Genomic DNA, 18896 nt, shown 5'->3' on the forward strand with positions numbered 1-18896 from the left:
GGCCCGAGCACCGAATCCTACGGCACTCTACTCATGATGATTTTCCAGTCTGAGTATTGTCCATTTACTCCTACTCTCTGTTTCTTATCCACTAACCAGTTTTTAATCCACATTTCACCCTCGATTCCATGGCTTGCAGTTTTTTGAAGCAATAGTTCATGCGGGACCTTGTCGATCGCCTTTTGAAAATCCAGATATACAATGTCGACCGTGTCACCCTTGTCTATCTGCCTGTTTACTCCCTCGAAGAAGTGCAGTAAGTTCGTCAAGCAAGATCTTCCTTTGCTAAAGCCGTGCTAGCTGGACTCAGGAAGATGTTGCCTCGCATCCTGTTTCAGCTTTGAGAGTTGGATCAAACATTAATGGAGTGCATTAGATTAAAATTCATAAATAGCAGGGTAAATAAAATGCATCAGTCACATTGATATTAGTGCAAACATTTCTGGTTCTATACAACTGCTCTGCCACACTAGTGCTATGCCCCAACTTGTACTGTTCTAGGTGAACATCTGGTCTTAGCCATAACCATTTAGGATATACCAACTCCACACTGTGAGATGGTGCAGTTTTGCCCTTCTTGACAAAATAACTTGGGCCATTTCAAGTGGTCTTGCGATTATCTCTGATCTGCAATCTTCCAAGTCTTGTTACACAATTTAGTCGATGTTTCAAGTAATGTGACATTTTCTGAATGCAGTGCTCTACTGGGACAGTATAACATCAGCAATTGCTTAAAATATAAATGTATTGGATTGTAAAGCATTTGATGAACAGTCAAGATTACTTTATATTGGACTGTATGTGCTGCCGGTAACCAGTGCAACTTTCAAAGGACTGGGATTATATGTTCATTTCTTGCAGTACCCCAAACCAACCGTGCTGCTGCATTTTAGACCAACTGCAACACACTGCTCCTTCTTTTAGTTATTTCAAGATATAGTGCATTACAATAGTCCAGTCTGGAGAAAACCATTCCCTGAATTACAGTTCTAAAATCAAAAGGTGTCGACCAACTTTAAACGATATAGAATATGTAAATAACCAAAACAGGCCCAAATAGTTTTATCAATTTGACACTCCATCATTAAATTGTAGGCTAGTTTTACCCCTAATACTGTAATTTCCTTTTTGACCAATAAGTCCATGCCCAATACATCTACAACCTCTGGCCACATATCTTCACCACCCTGCCCCATAAGCGTTACTTCAGTCTTTCCCATGTTCAAACTCAAATCAAGGACATTTATCCAATGCTCAACTTTCAGCATGCAGGATTCTAATTTATTTTTCAGATCTTTTCACGATCTATCAAGTAGAGAATGACATGGTGGCTGTAAACCTGCTGAAACGGTTGGGAGGAAGTGCTCACTGTGGGCATGGGGACAAGGCTACCCACCACCCCGTGGAACGGTGAATGGCCTTTCCTCGCAGTTAGGGAATGCACGAGGTCACCAATCGCGCATGGCCCTCTCCCTCCTTCCTACCTACCGAATCTATCTCCCTCCCTCACCTTCGCGGCGCGTTAGTAAAATAAGTTGCTCAAGCTTCCGCTCACACACACGCGACTGCAGGCAGGCAGGCTCGGCTGGCTTGAGCAACTTACTTTACTAATGTGTTGCGAAGGGGAGGGGGAATTCTCGGGCCGCGCGAGGGGGTGCTGAAAGGCGGTGAGGTGACGAGAGGGAAAGGTGGTGGTGGGGAGAAGGCGCTGGAAGGGAAATGGGGAAGACAGATGCCAGACTATGGGGGAAGTGGAGGGAAGAAGATGGGTGCCAGACCAATTGGGGGGATGAAGGGAGAGGCACAGTAACAGAGCAAATGGAAGTCACTGAGAGAAGACAGACAGTGAATGGAAGGAATTGAATGAGAAGATGAGGAAAGCAGAAACCAGACAACAAAGGTAGAAAAAAATAATTATATTTATTTCCTTTTTTTTTGCTTTAGGATAAAGTAGTATATTAGTTGTGTTGATAAAAATGTATTAACAAAGCCCTGCCAGCTGAACATCTCTTTCTCTAGTTCAGCAGCCAGAACTTTGATTTATAAGGAAGGAATAAGCTAAATATTACAGTACTGAGACTTGTATGGATGCTGCGGGAACGGGGATGGCAGTCCGGGGACAGGGCAGTGACGGGGACATAATTTTTCCCCGTGTCATTCTCTGCTTTAAACTATCTATCATGAAGTTTTCATTGTGGTCTCATGAAACCACAAAACTTTCTCCCACATGCAACCTAAGTGTTTCTTTGCAAATATTATGCAGCACATCAAGGACTAGATTCTATAAATAGCAACTAAGAAAATGGCACTGAAAAAATAGCTTTAGTGCTATTCTACAAATGGCACTCAGACTGAATACAGTACAGAAAAAGTAATATACCAGACAGTCGGTAACACTCACAAAGAAGTGTACACGTCAACAGAACTGGGACAAATTATTTATTGGAAAAGACCCAACACTACCAGTGTTTCAGCTCTTGGCCTGTCTCAGGAGTCTTCTCTTTAGTTGTCAGTCAAATTATTTCTTATTTAAAGATGATGATTGTCCCAATATATCAAACCGTCTCACACAGACCGCATTTACACTTCTCTCTGGGTGTAACTCAAAGTTAGGCATCATTTATAGATTAGGACTTAATGCTGGGAATCTTGCCTAATTTAAGGCATGGCCATTTACACCAACTGAAACATAGTGTAAATCCTCACACCTACATTAGGTGTAGACCCCCATTTACTCTAGAACCATGCATGGATAACTTGCAGGAATGCTTCTGGTCTGCTTGTGACCCTCCCATGGCCATGCCCCCTTTTTGTAACTGTGTGTAAAATTTGCATGCGGATCCTGTACCTAAAAATACATGCATAAATTATTTTCACTTCCAATTAGCACCAATAATTACTTAAGATCCCAATCATTGGCACTAATTAACTCATTGCACGTACACAATGAGAACATATCCAAATTTGTTTATGTGCTATTTGTAGCACTGTTTAATAGAATTAGTTTCATATGTGGCTTTGCGTCTTGCCATCCTCTTATGGCATGTCATGCTTTTAGAATAATCCTGAAATTGTTGAACTGTTTTTTTTCCCAAGCTTTAGCCAATTACTTCTGTAGTTCTTTTAATGCAATCTTAAGCCTCACAGTGATCTTCCTCAGCAGTTCCCATAATCCACCCTTTATTGACTGGACAGAAAACTTGATCAAGGTAGTGTTTTGGTGGCTCCAAACCTTTCGCTTTTATAATGATGGACCTGATAGTGCCCCCAGAGATATTCCAACATTGAATTTTCTTATTGTCTTCCCCTAATCTGCCCCTTTAACTAGAGAATGACACGGTGACAAAATTCATCACTGTTCCCGCCCCGCCGTTAACCACGGTAAACCATCTCAATGTCATTCTTTAAGGAGAGAGGGAAGAAACAGAGTATGAATGGGCACAACCACTGAACCTCATTGCATTGAACCCTTGCATTGAAGAATGCTGGTGTAGAAGGACTGGGGTTGAGATGGACACAAAAGAATGACACGGGATTGTTTCCGCAGTTATCCGTGAGGACAGGAACGGTGATGAATTTTATCACCATGTCATTCTCTACCTTTGACTAACTTCGTCCTGTGGTTCTTTCAGCATTCCTGCGTTTAGCTTGTTTATTGTGTTGCTTTAAATTCATATCAAACAACGGGAACAGTGTTCTTCCTTCAGGAGGAGAGGTTGCAACCCTATTCCTCTACTTCCTTTCAGCTGCATACTGGCTTTACTCCCCTTGCCTAACCTTTGGGTATCTACTATATTATGAGAAGTAGATGGCTTTCCCTTTCTCTTATCCTAGATTCCTCCTCAGTGACACATATATTCCTTTTTCCTATAGCTCTATTTTTTCCTCTTTGGTCCCTAGCATTGAAGCTAGTATTTACGTTGCCTGTTCAGGTTGGAATTGTAAATTAGAGAATGAGATGGGGACACATTTGTCCCCGTCCCCGCAGGAACTCAATTTCTCCGTTCCATCCCTGCAAATTTTATCACTGTCCCTTTACCTGTCCCATTCCTGTAAGCTCTGCCTTAACCGTACAAGCCTCACATACTTATGATTTTAAAGTGTTTGAGGCTTGTGCAGATGAGGACGGAGCTTGCAGGAATGGGGCAGGGACAAGAAAAGAACTCGCCGGGATGGGAAAATGAGTTCCTGTGGGGACAGGGAAAAATTGATCCCCGTGTCATTCTCTATTGTAAATCATGCTGGGCTTCTGTTTCTGTGAAATTATTGTGCTATAATCGCTAGATTTCTTCTTGCACAAAATGTTACTTCATTCTGTTTAGCTGTGTTTGTACCACTAGAATTATAGAGATACGCTTTTACAGGTGGAAAAAAAATTGTCAAAGTAATATGTGTTCTACAGTAAAAGTAATCAATATTATCACAATGGGCTGGATATACTAGGCTCAAACAGCCTGATTTATCATGTTCCCCTCCCCTTATACATAGAATGGTGAAGCCTTTGAGTATATCCCTCCCTCAAATAGTAAAAAAAACCAGCAACCCTTCAGTACATCTAACCCTTAATATTTGATGTGCAAGTTCAGCTCTCCTATTCTCCTATACCTCTAATTATGCAGTCTTGTGCAGGAGACTAATTATAACATTATTGATTCCATTCCTTCCTATCTTTAAAAGCATTCATGCTATCCAGGTGCCAGGGATTTTTCAAAAGTATTAAATCACAAAACATCTTGGCATCTTGTTGGAATGAAAGAAGCCTATGCATACTATTTATTATGTGAAGGTCACAAACATGATGTTTAGGTTTTATTCTTGAAAATTACTGAGGTGTCCGCTGGGTTTTCAGATATTGATGTAGCATTTAGCTGATGCCTTTCTGACATGAATATGGTATGCCGTTTTCTTGATTTTCTAATCTTTTTAATTTTACAGTTGACAGAACTGGAAATGAAAATTTAAGAGTGAGAGAGAAAAGGAAGCATTAAAATTGCAGCTGCTGCAGTAAGAAAAGAGTTATCTATGTTTTCAACTACTGCAGGTTCAAATGTGTCTGATAGATAAGTGTTTAGGATTAAGACACATGCTAGAATGAGGTACTATATATGATGAAAGCATTCATATTAAGGGGAATGATTGCAAGCTGGTTTCTTAAGGTATTGGTCACCTGAAATTAGGTCTGCAGAGCCTGTACAGAAGCTTTAGTTCATTGTCAAGATTGCCCTGTTCAGCAAATGTCCAGGACAGAAGTTCATACGTAGCAATTCTGCCACAATCCTGTTTCAGACATAGGCAAGAGAGATGATTAGTAATTTCTCTGCAGCATATGCGTGGTGGTAGCTTTACAAATATGTGGGCTTCCTAGGTACATAAAAACTTACTGTAGGGGCTATGTTAAACATGAACATCCATTTTATAAACTGTAACCTCCAAATTAAAAACAGGGCAAAATAAGGAAGATGAACATCTTTGTGGCAGCATAGGAATATCCATCCTATGAAGAGGTTTAACAGATATTGGTATGGAGGAATAGCTTAATGGTTAGAGCAGCCTGTTCAAACAACCAGTAAGTGCTGGTTCAAATCCAACTTCAGTTCCTTGTAATTTTTTTTTTCCCTTTGTTGTTGTTTATAGCAACATAGTAGATGACGGCAGATAAAGACCCAAATGAGCCTTTCAGGGACTGAAAAGTACCTACTGTGTCTTCCCTTACCACTTCCAGTGGATAACTGGATAATTGGAGCACCTTTCCATAACCCGGGCATGCCAAGTACTAGGTTTTTCCCCTAGTGAAATTTGAGTAAGATGTCTATAGTTTGGCCCCTCCCTAGACCCACCCAAACTGTATTTTTGCCGTATGAACATACTGCAGTTTTTTTATATTCATATCTTGGCTTTATAAAATTGGGATTTGGATGTCCATGCAATAGTGTTATTAAATAGAACAAATCCATTCATTCACCAATGATATCCAACTCTACCTCCCCCTGGACCCAAATTGAACCAAGCAAATCAAGAAACTACAGTGCTGTTTATCTGAAATAAAGAATTGAATGACCTTAACCAAACTATAGCTAAATACATCAAAAACAGAGCCCCTCTGGGTTCACAAAGAAAACTGCATGTACTCTCGTCCCCCACCTTTCTTGGGGAAATAATACCCTCTCAGCTAAAGATAGCATCCACAGCCAGGGAGTACTACTGGACGCAAATCTATCACTCACATACCACATCTCCCAAATAGTGTCAACCTCTTTTTACTACCTCTGCCAGCTGAGGAGCATTCATACATACTTCTCAGAACCTGAATTTGTCCAGTTACTATATGTTTTTGTGCTGTCTTGTATGAACTACTGTAAAGCATTACTAGTAGGCCTATCTGCCAAAAACCTATCTCGCCTCCAATGTGTCCAAAACACTGCAGTTTAACATCCATGACCACGTCACCCAGCGCTAGCATCTATTCATTGGCTGCCTATCAAGAAGCATTCTTCAAAGCCCTAAGCCTAGCATTCAAAACCTTCAAGAAATTGATACCAGGCTATAGGATTCCCAAGCTACCACTCTATAACCCAATCCGACTGTTAAGATCCTAAAAAAGAAAGACGGCTGTCGCTACCTCCTGGATGCACCTTCAGAACAGAATCAGCCTGCAGACAAGCCTACTCGCACTTCATGCCCAAACTATGGAACCTCATCCCTCCATCAGTGAGCTAGACGACCTATGGAACTTTAGGAAGGCCATGAAAACCTTCCTCTTCACAAATCCAACTCCATGAAAAGACCAAGCCTAAATGATCTCAGATAAACTCTTCAACTAGGCCATAGCACTAAGTTCCCCACCAAAGCATATATAGTTATAATTAGGGTATCTCGGATGTTTATATCTAATATAGTTGATTAATGTATCTCAGATGTTTATATCTACTATAGCATGTATAATCAATTAATGTATCTTGATTGTTTATTTCTATTATAACATGTATAGTTACCTAGTGTATCTCAGGTGTTCTCTATTTACCATAACTTGATCATTGTACCATTAGCTTCCAATATGTCTTGTCCATATCTGTCTTGACTATACTGTGTATGTACTCCTATAACCCATTCTGGGTTCTTTCGGGATGATGGGCTAAATAAATAACATAACATAATAGCCATAACAGAATATCATTGGTAAGTAGGGAAGTATTAGTACTGCTAGGGTTCATAACAGCTATTTGTTGCCAGAACCTTATAGGGCAGGGGTTCGGGAGGCAGCTCCTACCTTTCCCACTAGGCCTCAAGGGATGGTCCACTTAACATAGTAACATAGTAACATAGTAGATGACGGCAGATAAAGACCCGAATGGTCCATCCAGTCTGCCCAACCTGATTCAATTTAAATTTTTTTTTTTTCTTCTTAGCTATTTCTGGGCGAGAATCCAAAGCTTTTCCCGGTACTGTGCTTGGGTTCCAACTGCCGAAATCTCTGTTAAGACTTACTCCAGCCCATCTACACCCTCCCAGCCATTGAAGCCCTCCCCTGCCCATCCTCCTCCAAACGGCCATGCACAGACACAGACCGTACAAGTCTGCCCAGTAACTGGCCTAGTTCAATCTTTAATATTATTTTCTGATTCTAAATCTTCTGTGTTCAACCCACGCTTCTTTGAACTCAGTCACAGTTTTACTCTCCACCACCTCTCTCGGGAGCGCATTCCAGGTACCCATTCTTGGGTACATCTTGGGAGTATTGGGGTATCTGGATAGTGGGAGAAGGGTCATCTTGCTATTAAGGGATGTATGAGAAGGGGACAGCACTACTATGATGATTTATACTCAGAGGGAAGGGCTTTGATAAATTATATTGGGTATGAGAGGTATTTGGGGAAATCAGATTGGACAGGGGCGATCTTAGAGAGCCAATATGGGGTGAACTGGAGGAACTGGAATAGGGGTTGATCTTAGAGGGTAATTCTGGATCATGGAGAGATTGGATTGGGTCCGAAGAAAGATGTGAATGGATGGGAATGCCACAATAGTAGTCTGCATTTTGTTACCTGTAGTGCCTGATAGTATGGGTACTCCAACACTATCTAGCACTACGTATAACATTGTACCTGTATGGGATACTTTGCCCTATACAGTAAATTCAGGGAGGATACTAGGAATATCCCTTGCATTTACCACAAAGGCTTTGTCATGTTATTTTTTGCTTTAAGTGGTACAAGTGCAAAACTTACCAGACTCAGAAAAAAAAAAAGGTCCCTGTGTTTTTTCAGCTCCATAATGTCCAGCAATAGTGGGGACAGACTTAAAGATCTCAATCTGTATACTTTAGAGCAGGGGTGTCCAACCTGCAGCCCCGTGAAGTATTTTGTGCGGCCCTGGTCGAGGGTGATGCAGTGTTTTCCTCTGCTGCCCCCGTGTGTTTACCGTCTTGCCGGCTCCCTCCTCTGTTTTGCTGCAGCGTTTGCTTGTTTGTGCGGCCCCAGAAACATTTTTTTTGGCCAATGTGGCCCAGGGAATCCAAAAGGTTGGACACCCCTGCTTTAGAGGAAAGGAAGGAGAGAGGAAATATGATAGAGACGTTTAAATACCTACGTGGTGTAAATGTGCATGAGTCGAGTCTCTTTCATTTGAAAGGAAGCATAGGATAAAGTTAAGAAGTGATAGGCTCAGGAGTAATCTAAGGAAATATATATTTTTTTATAGAAAGGGTGGTAGATGCGTGAAACAGTCTTCTGGAAGAAGTGGTGGAGTCAGAGATTGTGTCTGAATTCAAGAAGGCATGGGATAGGCAGGTGGGATCTCAGAGAGAGAGAGAAAGATATTGGTTACTGCAGATGGGCAGACTAGATGGGCCATTTGGCCTTTATCTGCCATCATGTTTCTATGTTTTCATGTTTCTAATTTCTGTTCCAGCATTTGACAGATTATACTCGTATGTTTCCATAATTAATTGTGTTACTACAGCTTAGGTCCCATACTCTGTTCTTTTCACAAAGCCTTTGAAAAATTAGACATGCAGAAGTCTTGCAGTGTTTATCTAAAGATTATGCAAGATGGAGGGAGGAGTGAAGATAGTGACATGTAGCCTGTAGGCATCTACTTGCTTTTAAAATTTAGTTTCTTACCTTTATTATGTCATCTAATTGCAAAGGTAAGGTTCAGGTGTTTCCCTCTTTGACTCCAGGTACCGCTATTTCTCAATGGCAGTACTGTAGATTGTTCAATTTGTTATAAGGCACCCCAAAAGAAATCTGGTGGTGCTGGCTCCTTATCTGATGGATTGTGGAAAGTCTTCGCAGTTGAGCCTAGAAGCATTACTATTACTATTTTTCCTAATTATCTGAAACAAATAATGTTAACACCTTTATTAAAAGACACTAAAGGATATATCAATCAGGTATCCAATTATAGACCTGTGGCGTCAATTCCATTTTTAGTTAAGATATTAGAAGGCCTAGTCAACATGTAATTAAATACCTATTTAGATAAATTTAACATTCCACTTAATCAGGTTTTCGTAAGGTCACAGTACAAAAACCATTCTAGGTACCATGTTAGACATTGTAAGAAATTATATTTCAAAGGGATATAGAGTTCTTATACTTCAATTTGACGTATGTAGTGACTTCAGTTTAGTAGATCATGTTCTATTGCTAAGAATATTGGATAAAATAGGCATATCAGGGAACATTTTAAGTTGGTTTTAAATTTTTTTGAAAAGATCATATAGAGTAAAAATGTCTTCCATGATATCCAAAGAATGGCAACTTCCTTTTGGAGCTCCTCAGTGTTCTACACTATCTCCCACTCTTCAATATTTTTCTACATTCTTTAGGCTATTCATTGAAGAAATCTAAATTCATCTCTTTCATATATGCAGACAATATCACTGTTCTTGTTCCCTTCTCTTGTTCCTTAGAAGATATCAAATCTAAAGTAAGTCATTGTATGAATCTAATAGAGAGTGGACCTACCAATTAAAATTAAATAAAGATAAAACAAATCTATGTTTAATAAATCATCCAAAAATTGGAAGTGAAGTTTGTGTTAACAATTAATAGCATTGATTACTCTCTGGTTACAATAATTAGGATTCAGGGATTACATTTTGATAACAATCTCTCTCTGTTACCTCAAATCAATATATTAATAAGTCTTTTGGTCTATTTTGGAGACTTTACCCCCTCTTCTACAAAGCCGCGCGAGAACAGTCCCAAAGTCCTTGAAATCTCTATGGGCTTTGGGACCATTACCATGCAACTTTGTAGAAGAGGGGGTTAGAAGGTTAAGAAAATACTTTGAATCACCATCAGTGGATAGATCAAGGTAACTGCCATTTTCTATAAATAAAAGTTAATGTACAAATTTTGTATTGCATAAGTTTTCTTTGCTATCGAGAATACTGTCTCTGATTTCTGGAAAGCAGTCCTATTCAAGCAACTGCTACTTCTCTAGATCGAAAAAGCATAAGAAATTAGGTTCCCATGGTTATTCAGTGTGTTTATTTTAAGATTTCAGCTCTGTAACATGTTAAAAGTTCTTCTGATTATTTGCATTGAAAGCCACAGGGACTGAAAAAAGCCTTCAGACTTCTGCTGTTTATTTTATACACTTGGAATGTTCAAAGGGTTTATTTTCTACATGAGGTAGACAAGACTCTTGATAACAAAGATTGATGGTGCATATTATCCTACCCAACTCTTCATTCTGTAGAATCCAGGAGTATAACCTGCTTTTTTTTTCTCTCCTTTAAATTGATTCTGCTTTCTCATAAATACTAATTTGACCCTTGACAGTCATAGTTCACATTGTTTTTATCATTTCTGTAACTAAAACAAAAGTGTCTGTTCAATTTTCTTCACGGTGCTGAATGCAGCAGTCAGAATTACAGGTTAATGGTGAATTGAAAGGTCCTATAATGTATGATAATCGATATTCTGGATCTGCTTCCTATGATGTGACACACACGAGTGCAGTCAAACTGCACTTTTCAAGCATCAGAGAGAAAAATCTCATGCAGTAGAGTTTTCTGTTTCAAGGTCAACTTTTCCTTCCGTCTTCTTGATCTACTATTTTTCTCTCTCCCCCCTCTGTTTCCTTAGTTACTGGAAAGCTGAGCTAGTATAAATAAGATTAATCAACATAAAAAGAATGATTGTTCTTGGTTTTACAAAGACATTTCACATATGTTAAGAAGGTTAGTAGCATGGGGTTTTTAACTTACCCAACACCCAAAAACCCATAAAAATGTGAGCAAGCTACACTCTAGATACCTCAAGAGGTACTTAGCACAATGAAAATGCATAGCTTCATATCATTAAAACATAATGACAAAAATGTTTTTGAAGGTAAAAGGATCTCAGATATCCAAACCACATAAATTATTTTTTGAAGATTACAAGACATTAAATTATAACATATTAAAAAAGCAAAAAAAGAAGGTTTTTTTTTCAGGATCAATGAAAACATAAGAACATAAGAATTGCCGCTGCTGGGTCAGACCAGTAGTCCATCGTGCCCACCAATACGCTCATGCGGCGACCCTTAGGTCAAAGACCAGTGCCCTGTTAGAGTCTATAAGAACATAAGAATTGCCGCTGCTGGGTCATACCATAATTCAGAGACAACCAACTGGCACTCAAGTAGTCTGTGGTTTGGATGTCTGAGAACCTTTTTCCTTCAAGTAATTTTTTGTCATTTTGCTTTAATGATACGATGCTATGCATTTTCAATGTGCTAAGTACCTCTTGAGGTTTTTAACTTACCCCCTCTTTTACAAAGCCTGTTAGCGCGGGCGAATGCAGCAAATGCTCCGTCGCCTATAATGATTGAATGGATGTCGGAGCATTTACTGTGTGGCACTTCGCTCGTGTGATTTTGCAAAAGGAGGGGTTAGATTCCTACAGGGAAACTGGCTTTACAAAATGATTGCTATCAATATTCACACCTGAAGCTACTGCCTGGAAATAAGCAGGTGCTTTATCCACTTGTCCAATATTTAGTGGCTCTGCCTGTTTAGCTTGAACAAATACATGTGTAGTTCAAAAATGTATACATATAATTAATTTACCTTAGGGCTATATAGTTCTCCTGAATAGATAGATGAATATTTTGGCTATGTTGATACATTTTTGCCCTACACCTATAGTACCCCTAGCCCTTCATAATTTTGCAGAGATAAATTTTGGACAGATATTGATTTGTACATCCTAACTTTATCCATCTGGCCATTAGCTGGCACAGAATATAAAAGCATACCACTTACACAATTAGCATCCAGAGAATAACCGCATAAATGCATTTGTTCTTCCCCACTTCATTCTAAGTTTCCCTTTACCACCATTAATTCATTCAGCTAGATTCGTTTAAATGTTGCTACAAATAGTAGATCACTCGGGACCTGATTCTACATATAGTGCCAAAAATTGTTGCAGACTAAACGGCACTTACAGAATGTGCCATACATAGAAACAAGCTTAGCACCAATATGCGTCATAACCTTTGGCCACACCCATTTGGGCCAAGGAAATCCAGTCTTAAGTACCTGTACCTGACAAGATTGGTGCTATATTGGCCAATCTCCCGTCTTCTGGTACTATGATAGATTTTAAAGATAGTGGAGGAGTGGCCTAATGGTTAGGGCTGTAGCCTCAGCACCCTGTGTTTGCAGGTTCAAGCCCAGCACTGCTCCTTGTGACCCTGGGCAAATCACTTAACATTCCATTGTCCCAGGTACATTATTTAGATTGTGAGCGCACCAGAATAGATTAGGAAGAAATACTTGAGTACCTGAATGTAAACTACTTAGAATATAAGTGGTGTGTATAAATACATACTAAATAAATAAATTACTAACAAATACTGCAAGTTCATTTTTCAATTCTGTCCAGTACTCTGGGATGTACACTATCAGGTCCTTGCTACTCTTCAATTTGTCAAATTTAACCATTACATCTCCCAGTGTTACAGAGATTTGTTTCAGTTTTTCTGACTCATCAGCATTGAATATTATTTCTGGTACTGGTATCTTCCCCAATGAAGACTGAAGCAAATTCATGTAATCTCTCCACTATGGCCTTGTCTTTCTCGAGTGCCCTTTTACCCCTCGGTCATCTAGCTGTCCAACTGATTCTTTTCCCAGTTTCTTGCTTTTAATATATCTAAAAAAAAAAAAAAAAAAAAGATAGTGAACGAACTGAGAGAGGAGGTGGCAAGACTGAGACGCCCTTGAATGAAGAGCCATTATGCAGCCCTGGAAGTGGAGGAGATGAGAGGAAGGACCAAAGATCAAATTCTAAAACATTGCTGGATCTGAGACCATTGGAAGGCAAAAGGTAGTTGGTAGTGCTGTCTGCTTGGTGCCGAAGTTCAAGATGTTATGGAGAGCTTGCCGAGACTCATCAAGCCTAATGACTTATCCAATACTGCTCATCCATGTTGATACTAATGATACTGCTAGGTACCCATCTGAATGTATCAAAAATGACTTTGTGGCTCTGGGACAGTAGGTGAAGCAATTAATTATGCAAGTGGTATTGTTGATCCTTTCTGTCAAGGGTAAAGGCCAAGGCAGAGAAGCTCGCATCCTGGAGATGAATGTATGCTGCATGGAGGTGTCATTAAGAGAGTTTTGGCTTCCTGTACCATGGCATGATTTTCCAAGGGCTGCTGAAGGGAAGAGAAGGGACGTCTTCAGCAGCAGACTGGCTAACCTACTGAAGAATACTTTAAACTAGAATTGTTGGGATAGGGTGGTCAAAGCCCCCAGGAAAGTATAAGCCCTCAGGTAAGTGAATCACTAAGGGCTCCTTTTACTAAGGTGTGCTAGCGTTTTTAGCGCGCGCAAACCAGACGCTATACGAAAAATACTAACGCAAGCTCTATGGAAGCGTTAGTGTCTAGCGCACGCACTAAAAACGCTAGTGCACCTTAGTAAAAGGAGCCCTAAATATCTCTCCACAAATGAGAAATAGTGACGATGTCTGGAAAAAAATATTTACTAATGCTCAAAGTATGGGAAACAAAGTTTTGCATCTAGAGGCTATGATGGAAGAGGCCGATTTGGATTTAGTTGTGATCATGGCGATATGGCTCACAAAGAGCCATGACTTGGACATAGTTATACTAGGCTATAATCTGTTCAGGAAAGACAGGGTAGGAAGAAAAGGAGGGAGGAGTCCGAGGTATCGGAGCCAATCAGGGTCTTAGGACCCTCCCCGTGCATCATATGATACACCGTGGAAGGGCCTAAGGCCCAGTGTGATCATGGAGAAGCAGGAGGTGTTTTTGGTACCTCCTGTTCCCAACATCAAAGGTGCAGAGCCTGGAGGGGGAAGTGGGCCTCTGGTGGCAGGAGGGAGAGGGCGTATAAGGATGCCTAGAGGGTCGCGTGGGAGCCCACCTCAGGGTACCCTGCCACAAAGAAAAGGATGGCTGTGACCCGAGCACAAAAATATACAGTAACCCCCCCAGGCTCACTGTTGTGCAGTCTCGTGAGGCTCTACGCTCAGCCCTATAACAGACAAGGTGCTTCTTAATTTAGCTGTCTGGTTGTTAGCAACAGCTCCACTGTTCTTTGAAGTCCAGGAACCAAAATGAAACATTCACAGGAGCATTTCTTTTAGGCAAAAAGAAAAATCAAGTTTTGAAAATGCTGTGTAAGAGCCACACCCAAACAGTACAGCTTGCAGCCACACTCTACCTCGTAACGGGCAGCACAAGAAAAAAAAAAAAACCAACAATTCTAAAACAAGATTTTAAAAGTTCAGGATATTCTGGCCTGGTGGTTAACTGAATTCCATGTTCTCCTCAGTCAGCAGTTCGGGATACGAGGAACTTTCCCACTCCATCTGTTGGTCCTGGCAATTACTTTCTCCCAGGTTCTTTTCCTCTGGCCTCCATTCCTCGTTCATGTCCCAGTCATTAGATCAGGGCTGGTGTCTGTTCCAAGGCTCCATGCTAGTTTATGTATATTAAGAACTTTATATACCGCATAAAAGCCTAACAGGATCCAAGCGGTTTACAATACATAGTTCATATTCATCAAGAAAAGAACTCCATTAAAAATAGAAAAGGAAAGATTAAAAGCAAAAGTTTTAAAAAAATTTTTTCCTAAAATATCATAGCAAACATCTCAACAATAACAATTCTAATAGTAAAACAATAAAACAATCAAATCTCAATGAAACATAATTAATACCTACAGCTAAAAATTATCCATTACAAAATTAATCGTTACTTAAAAACAGAATTAATCATTACATAAACACAGATCACAGTCCCAAACTGTGTTCTAAGTTGAGAAGGTCAATTGGGAAAAAATGTGCTTTTAAAAATGTATTTTAAAGTCTATATACAATTCTTCTTTTCTCAAGTCTATGGGCAGATTAATCCATAACCACGATTCTCAGTTGGGGAAAGGGCTCCGCCAGGTCCCTGTCAAAATATGCATAGCCTTTGGTATCTTGTCTGTAGAAGATAGAAAAAAACTAACCATTACCACTACACCATTCTGAATGTTTAAGGTAAGCTGCCAGTCAAAGATGTGTCCTCAAATATGGATTGTGTCACACAGCTGCAGTTTTCAATCCTGGATTAAGAAATCTAAAGCCAAACGTGAATTCTGTCAGAAAAGCTCCCCTGGTGATAGGTGGACTTTCTGTCTTATCCTCAGTGAGTCTTAGCCAGGTGCCCATCATTCAAACTGAATTTTCAGGCTTGGTCCACATATTGCTACTATATTGATAGCTTTCTTTTCCTTGTTTTATAAAGGAGTCATTTAGGTTGTAGTCTATCAGTTGTCTTACGTTCAATAAATTGCATCATTTTTATGGGATGAATAGCCAATAGTTCACGTACATTCAACAGTTTAGTTTCAACAGCTAGATTATTCAACGGATTTCTCATTTGAGTTACACATCCAGGAAGGGTGGGTGGGCAGAGGGGTATTATATTTTGAGGTCATCATGAATCAATAAGTTCAAAATGAATTACTGAAGTAATGCATTTTGTTTTTGTTCTCATATTGGGATGGGGGAGGGAAGGTTTGTGAAGGAATTTTATGATTGATGAACATGCAATTTTGATGTTAATTATATGTACAGTGCTCCCCCATGAATTTGCGGTCGGCGGTTCGCGGTCCCAGTCATTCGCGGTATTTTCCGACCGTGAACTGCCGACCAGGAGAGGACAGCTGGAGAGGCAGGGGAGGGCAGCCGGAGCGCCGGCGAGTGAAGGAGCGTACAGCGAGTGATTTCCATCACTCGCCGGCACTCCGGCTGCTCTCTCCTGCCTTGCCCGCTGCCCTCTCCAGTCTCCCTCATGAAAAACTTTTTTTAACAGTTTTTCAAGATTTGCGGGGGTTCCTGGAACGGAACCCCCGCGAATATCGGGGGAGTACTGTATTTGTATATTTTAATACATTGTTTTTGAATGAAAAATTAATAAAGAATTACAAATAAACACAACAGTTTAGTTTAATCACTTGCTGTACCGCCTTTCATTTTGATACCTTGTATGAACCCTTCTCAACCCACAGAATCTGTGAAGATATTTAAACAAAACACTAACCAGCAGTATTGCTGCATTATTCTGCCCTCAGGAGCACCAGGTCACTAACATGCAACTCGGTGCTCCCAGAGAGCCTTTCTTAAAGGTGCCAGAGCTACATAAATAGAATGCACCACGATGACAGCCACCGTATTATTTTAAACTTTTTTTCCAACAGTGTTTAAAATGATATACATATTTAGCCTTGCTACACATTTAGGGGCTCTTTTACCAAACTGCAGTGAAAAAAATGGCCTGAATGCATGCTTACATGGGTCATTCCCACATACTAAGACCATTCTTACTAGATGGATAAAATGGCTGAATTTCTGATTTATTTATTGACCATTAATAGACACATGGGACCCAGCACACCGTAACTCAGGGCATCTGAATCTGTCGGTCATTGCTGTGCTCTTATCTACTACAGCCATGTAGATACCATTCTGAGACTCTATATAGCTTATTATATTCTTAGATTCACTAAAGCATGTGTGTTTTCAATTTCCCCATAGCATAGGTGTTATGGAAACCTGTCTCAATTTTCTGTAACACCTGTTTACTGATCCTGTAGCTCATTATTGTACTTTTAACATGGGTGTTATTGTTCCTGAAACTTCTGTGGCCAGGCAGGACCCCACCAGTGGGTAAAAGCCCTGCTCAGACCGCAGACAAGATTTTTTTGACTTTTTATTGGTTGGTTGGAAGGAAAATTCGGAAACTAGAATCTGTTCAAAAGTGTCACTGGATTTATTAAACCAACTCAAAAATAATTTCCCAAAGTCATGTTTTGTGTAACAAGTCTCATAGCTCATAGCCACATCACTTATCACCACAGTTCAAAAATAAGGAAGGAAATAAAACCTATGCCTTTTCTCTGTGACCACTAGTCCCCCAGGCCTCTTGGCCTGCTGGCTGGTCCACACCATGGTCTTGGCCAGCTGGGCTCTCACAGCTTTTCAGGTAAGCAGAGCCAGGAAAGAAAATCTTTCTCCAAATTTTTTATTTCTGGCACACTTTCCTCTCCCTATCAGGACACTCACAGGACTGCTCTGAGCACTTCTAGCTGCAGCCTGTGTGGAAACAAGCCTCTCAACTAAAGCTGTCCAAGCCCACCCATATGCTTCCAAGGTCCTTACTTTTTATAGCCAGGAAGGCAGCTCTTAGGGCCCCCAGAAGCCCTGTCCCCCCTGGGAAACCTTCCTAGGTCATTGGGTAAAGTTTAAACCAAAACATACTTCTGCCCTTCCCCCCCCCCCCCCCTGTTCAGCACATTTTGTCACACGCTCTCCTTTACTTTCAGACATCAAACTCAGACTGGAAGCTTCAGCACATAATAAACACTAGAGTTACTCTTCCATACAATCTTCCTGCATATAGAAGGCTGGCTTAGGAGTACTTACCATCCCCCACCCTGTATCACTGGGGTTGAAATCAAATCTATTTGTTTCCATGCATTCCACGTCTTCATTCTTTGTTCCCCCCAACCTGGGAGTTAAAGGCAATCTGAGGACTAGCTTCTCATTCTCCCACTGAGAAACATTCCTCTCCCCCAGGTAAAGGCTCAAACTGCAATGCCTATTACTTGTCTGCCTGGAAGTTCTCTGCTTGCCCTTTCCTGCTAGGAACCTGGGACAAAGTTCTGCCTGGAGTGAAGCCTGGTTTCTTGCTGCCCAAGTAAACTGCCAAAGCTGGGGAAGTGTGCTGTGCTGAACTTTCCCTGCTTGACACAGCTGAGGTTAATTTATTCACCTGCAGCTCTGGTTCTTGGAGCTTAGGTATTGCAGTTTCCTGAGACTGACACCTCCCCTCTGCATTGATTTTGTGTTTCTCTGCCTGTCCCCACTGGGGAAATACCTTTAGTGCTCTCACTAGATCTGGGAAAGGAATAATAGTGGGCAGTACTCGTTTGGGGAGCCCTCTCCACCTGAATTTCTGGTTTCTGAATCACTTTCCCTCCTCCCCCCAAGCTGCTGCAAACGACTAGATTCACTAAGCAAACCGATCGTGTACCAATCGGTTTGCGACCCGATTTCCCTCCGAACCGATTCACTAACCTGTGTATCATTCATCCTCCGATCCATGCATGCAAATGAGGGGAAACGGCATGCAAAGCAGGAAGGACGCGATTCACTAAACTTTCTTCTGGCACACCGACTGGCTGGCCGATCAAAAAACAAGCGACTGGTAACGTTTTTAAATCTAGAATAGAAAACATCTCTAATGCATTCAACAATACAGATACAAATTCAGCTCCAGCCAGACTAGGCCCATAGGATTGCCTCCGAGTGATGCACATAATTTTATAAGAAACATTTTCTATGCAGAAAGGCTATGTTATAGGCAGAAAGGGC

General features: G+C 40.6%; 1 protein-coding gene across 5 annotated transcripts in view; it reads left to right on the top strand.

Annotated features, from left to right (window-relative positions):
* The window catches only part of PCDH17 (protocadherin 17), a 317465-nt gene that overhangs the window by 279932 nt on the left and 18637 nt on the right, over positions 1–18896 (top strand). Inside the window, exon 5 of one of the 5 annotated variants that reach the window (XM_033949390.1) lies at positions 4936–5017. The exons of the other annotated variants lie outside the window; for them this stretch is intronic. Within the exon in view, the coding sequence (XP_033805281.1) occupies positions 4936–4988 (53 nt within the window). The 3' untranslated portion in view covers positions 4989–5017. Of the gene's footprint in view, positions 1–4935; positions 5018–18896 lie in introns of those variants that run through there. 5 annotated transcript variants of the gene reach the window in all.

This window comes from Geotrypetes seraphini, chromosome 6 (assembly GCF_902459505.1).
Source record: "Geotrypetes seraphini chromosome 6, aGeoSer1.1, whole genome shotgun sequence".
NCBI classification, from domain to species: Eukaryota; Metazoa; Chordata; class Amphibia; order Gymnophiona; family Dermophiidae; genus Geotrypetes; species Geotrypetes seraphini.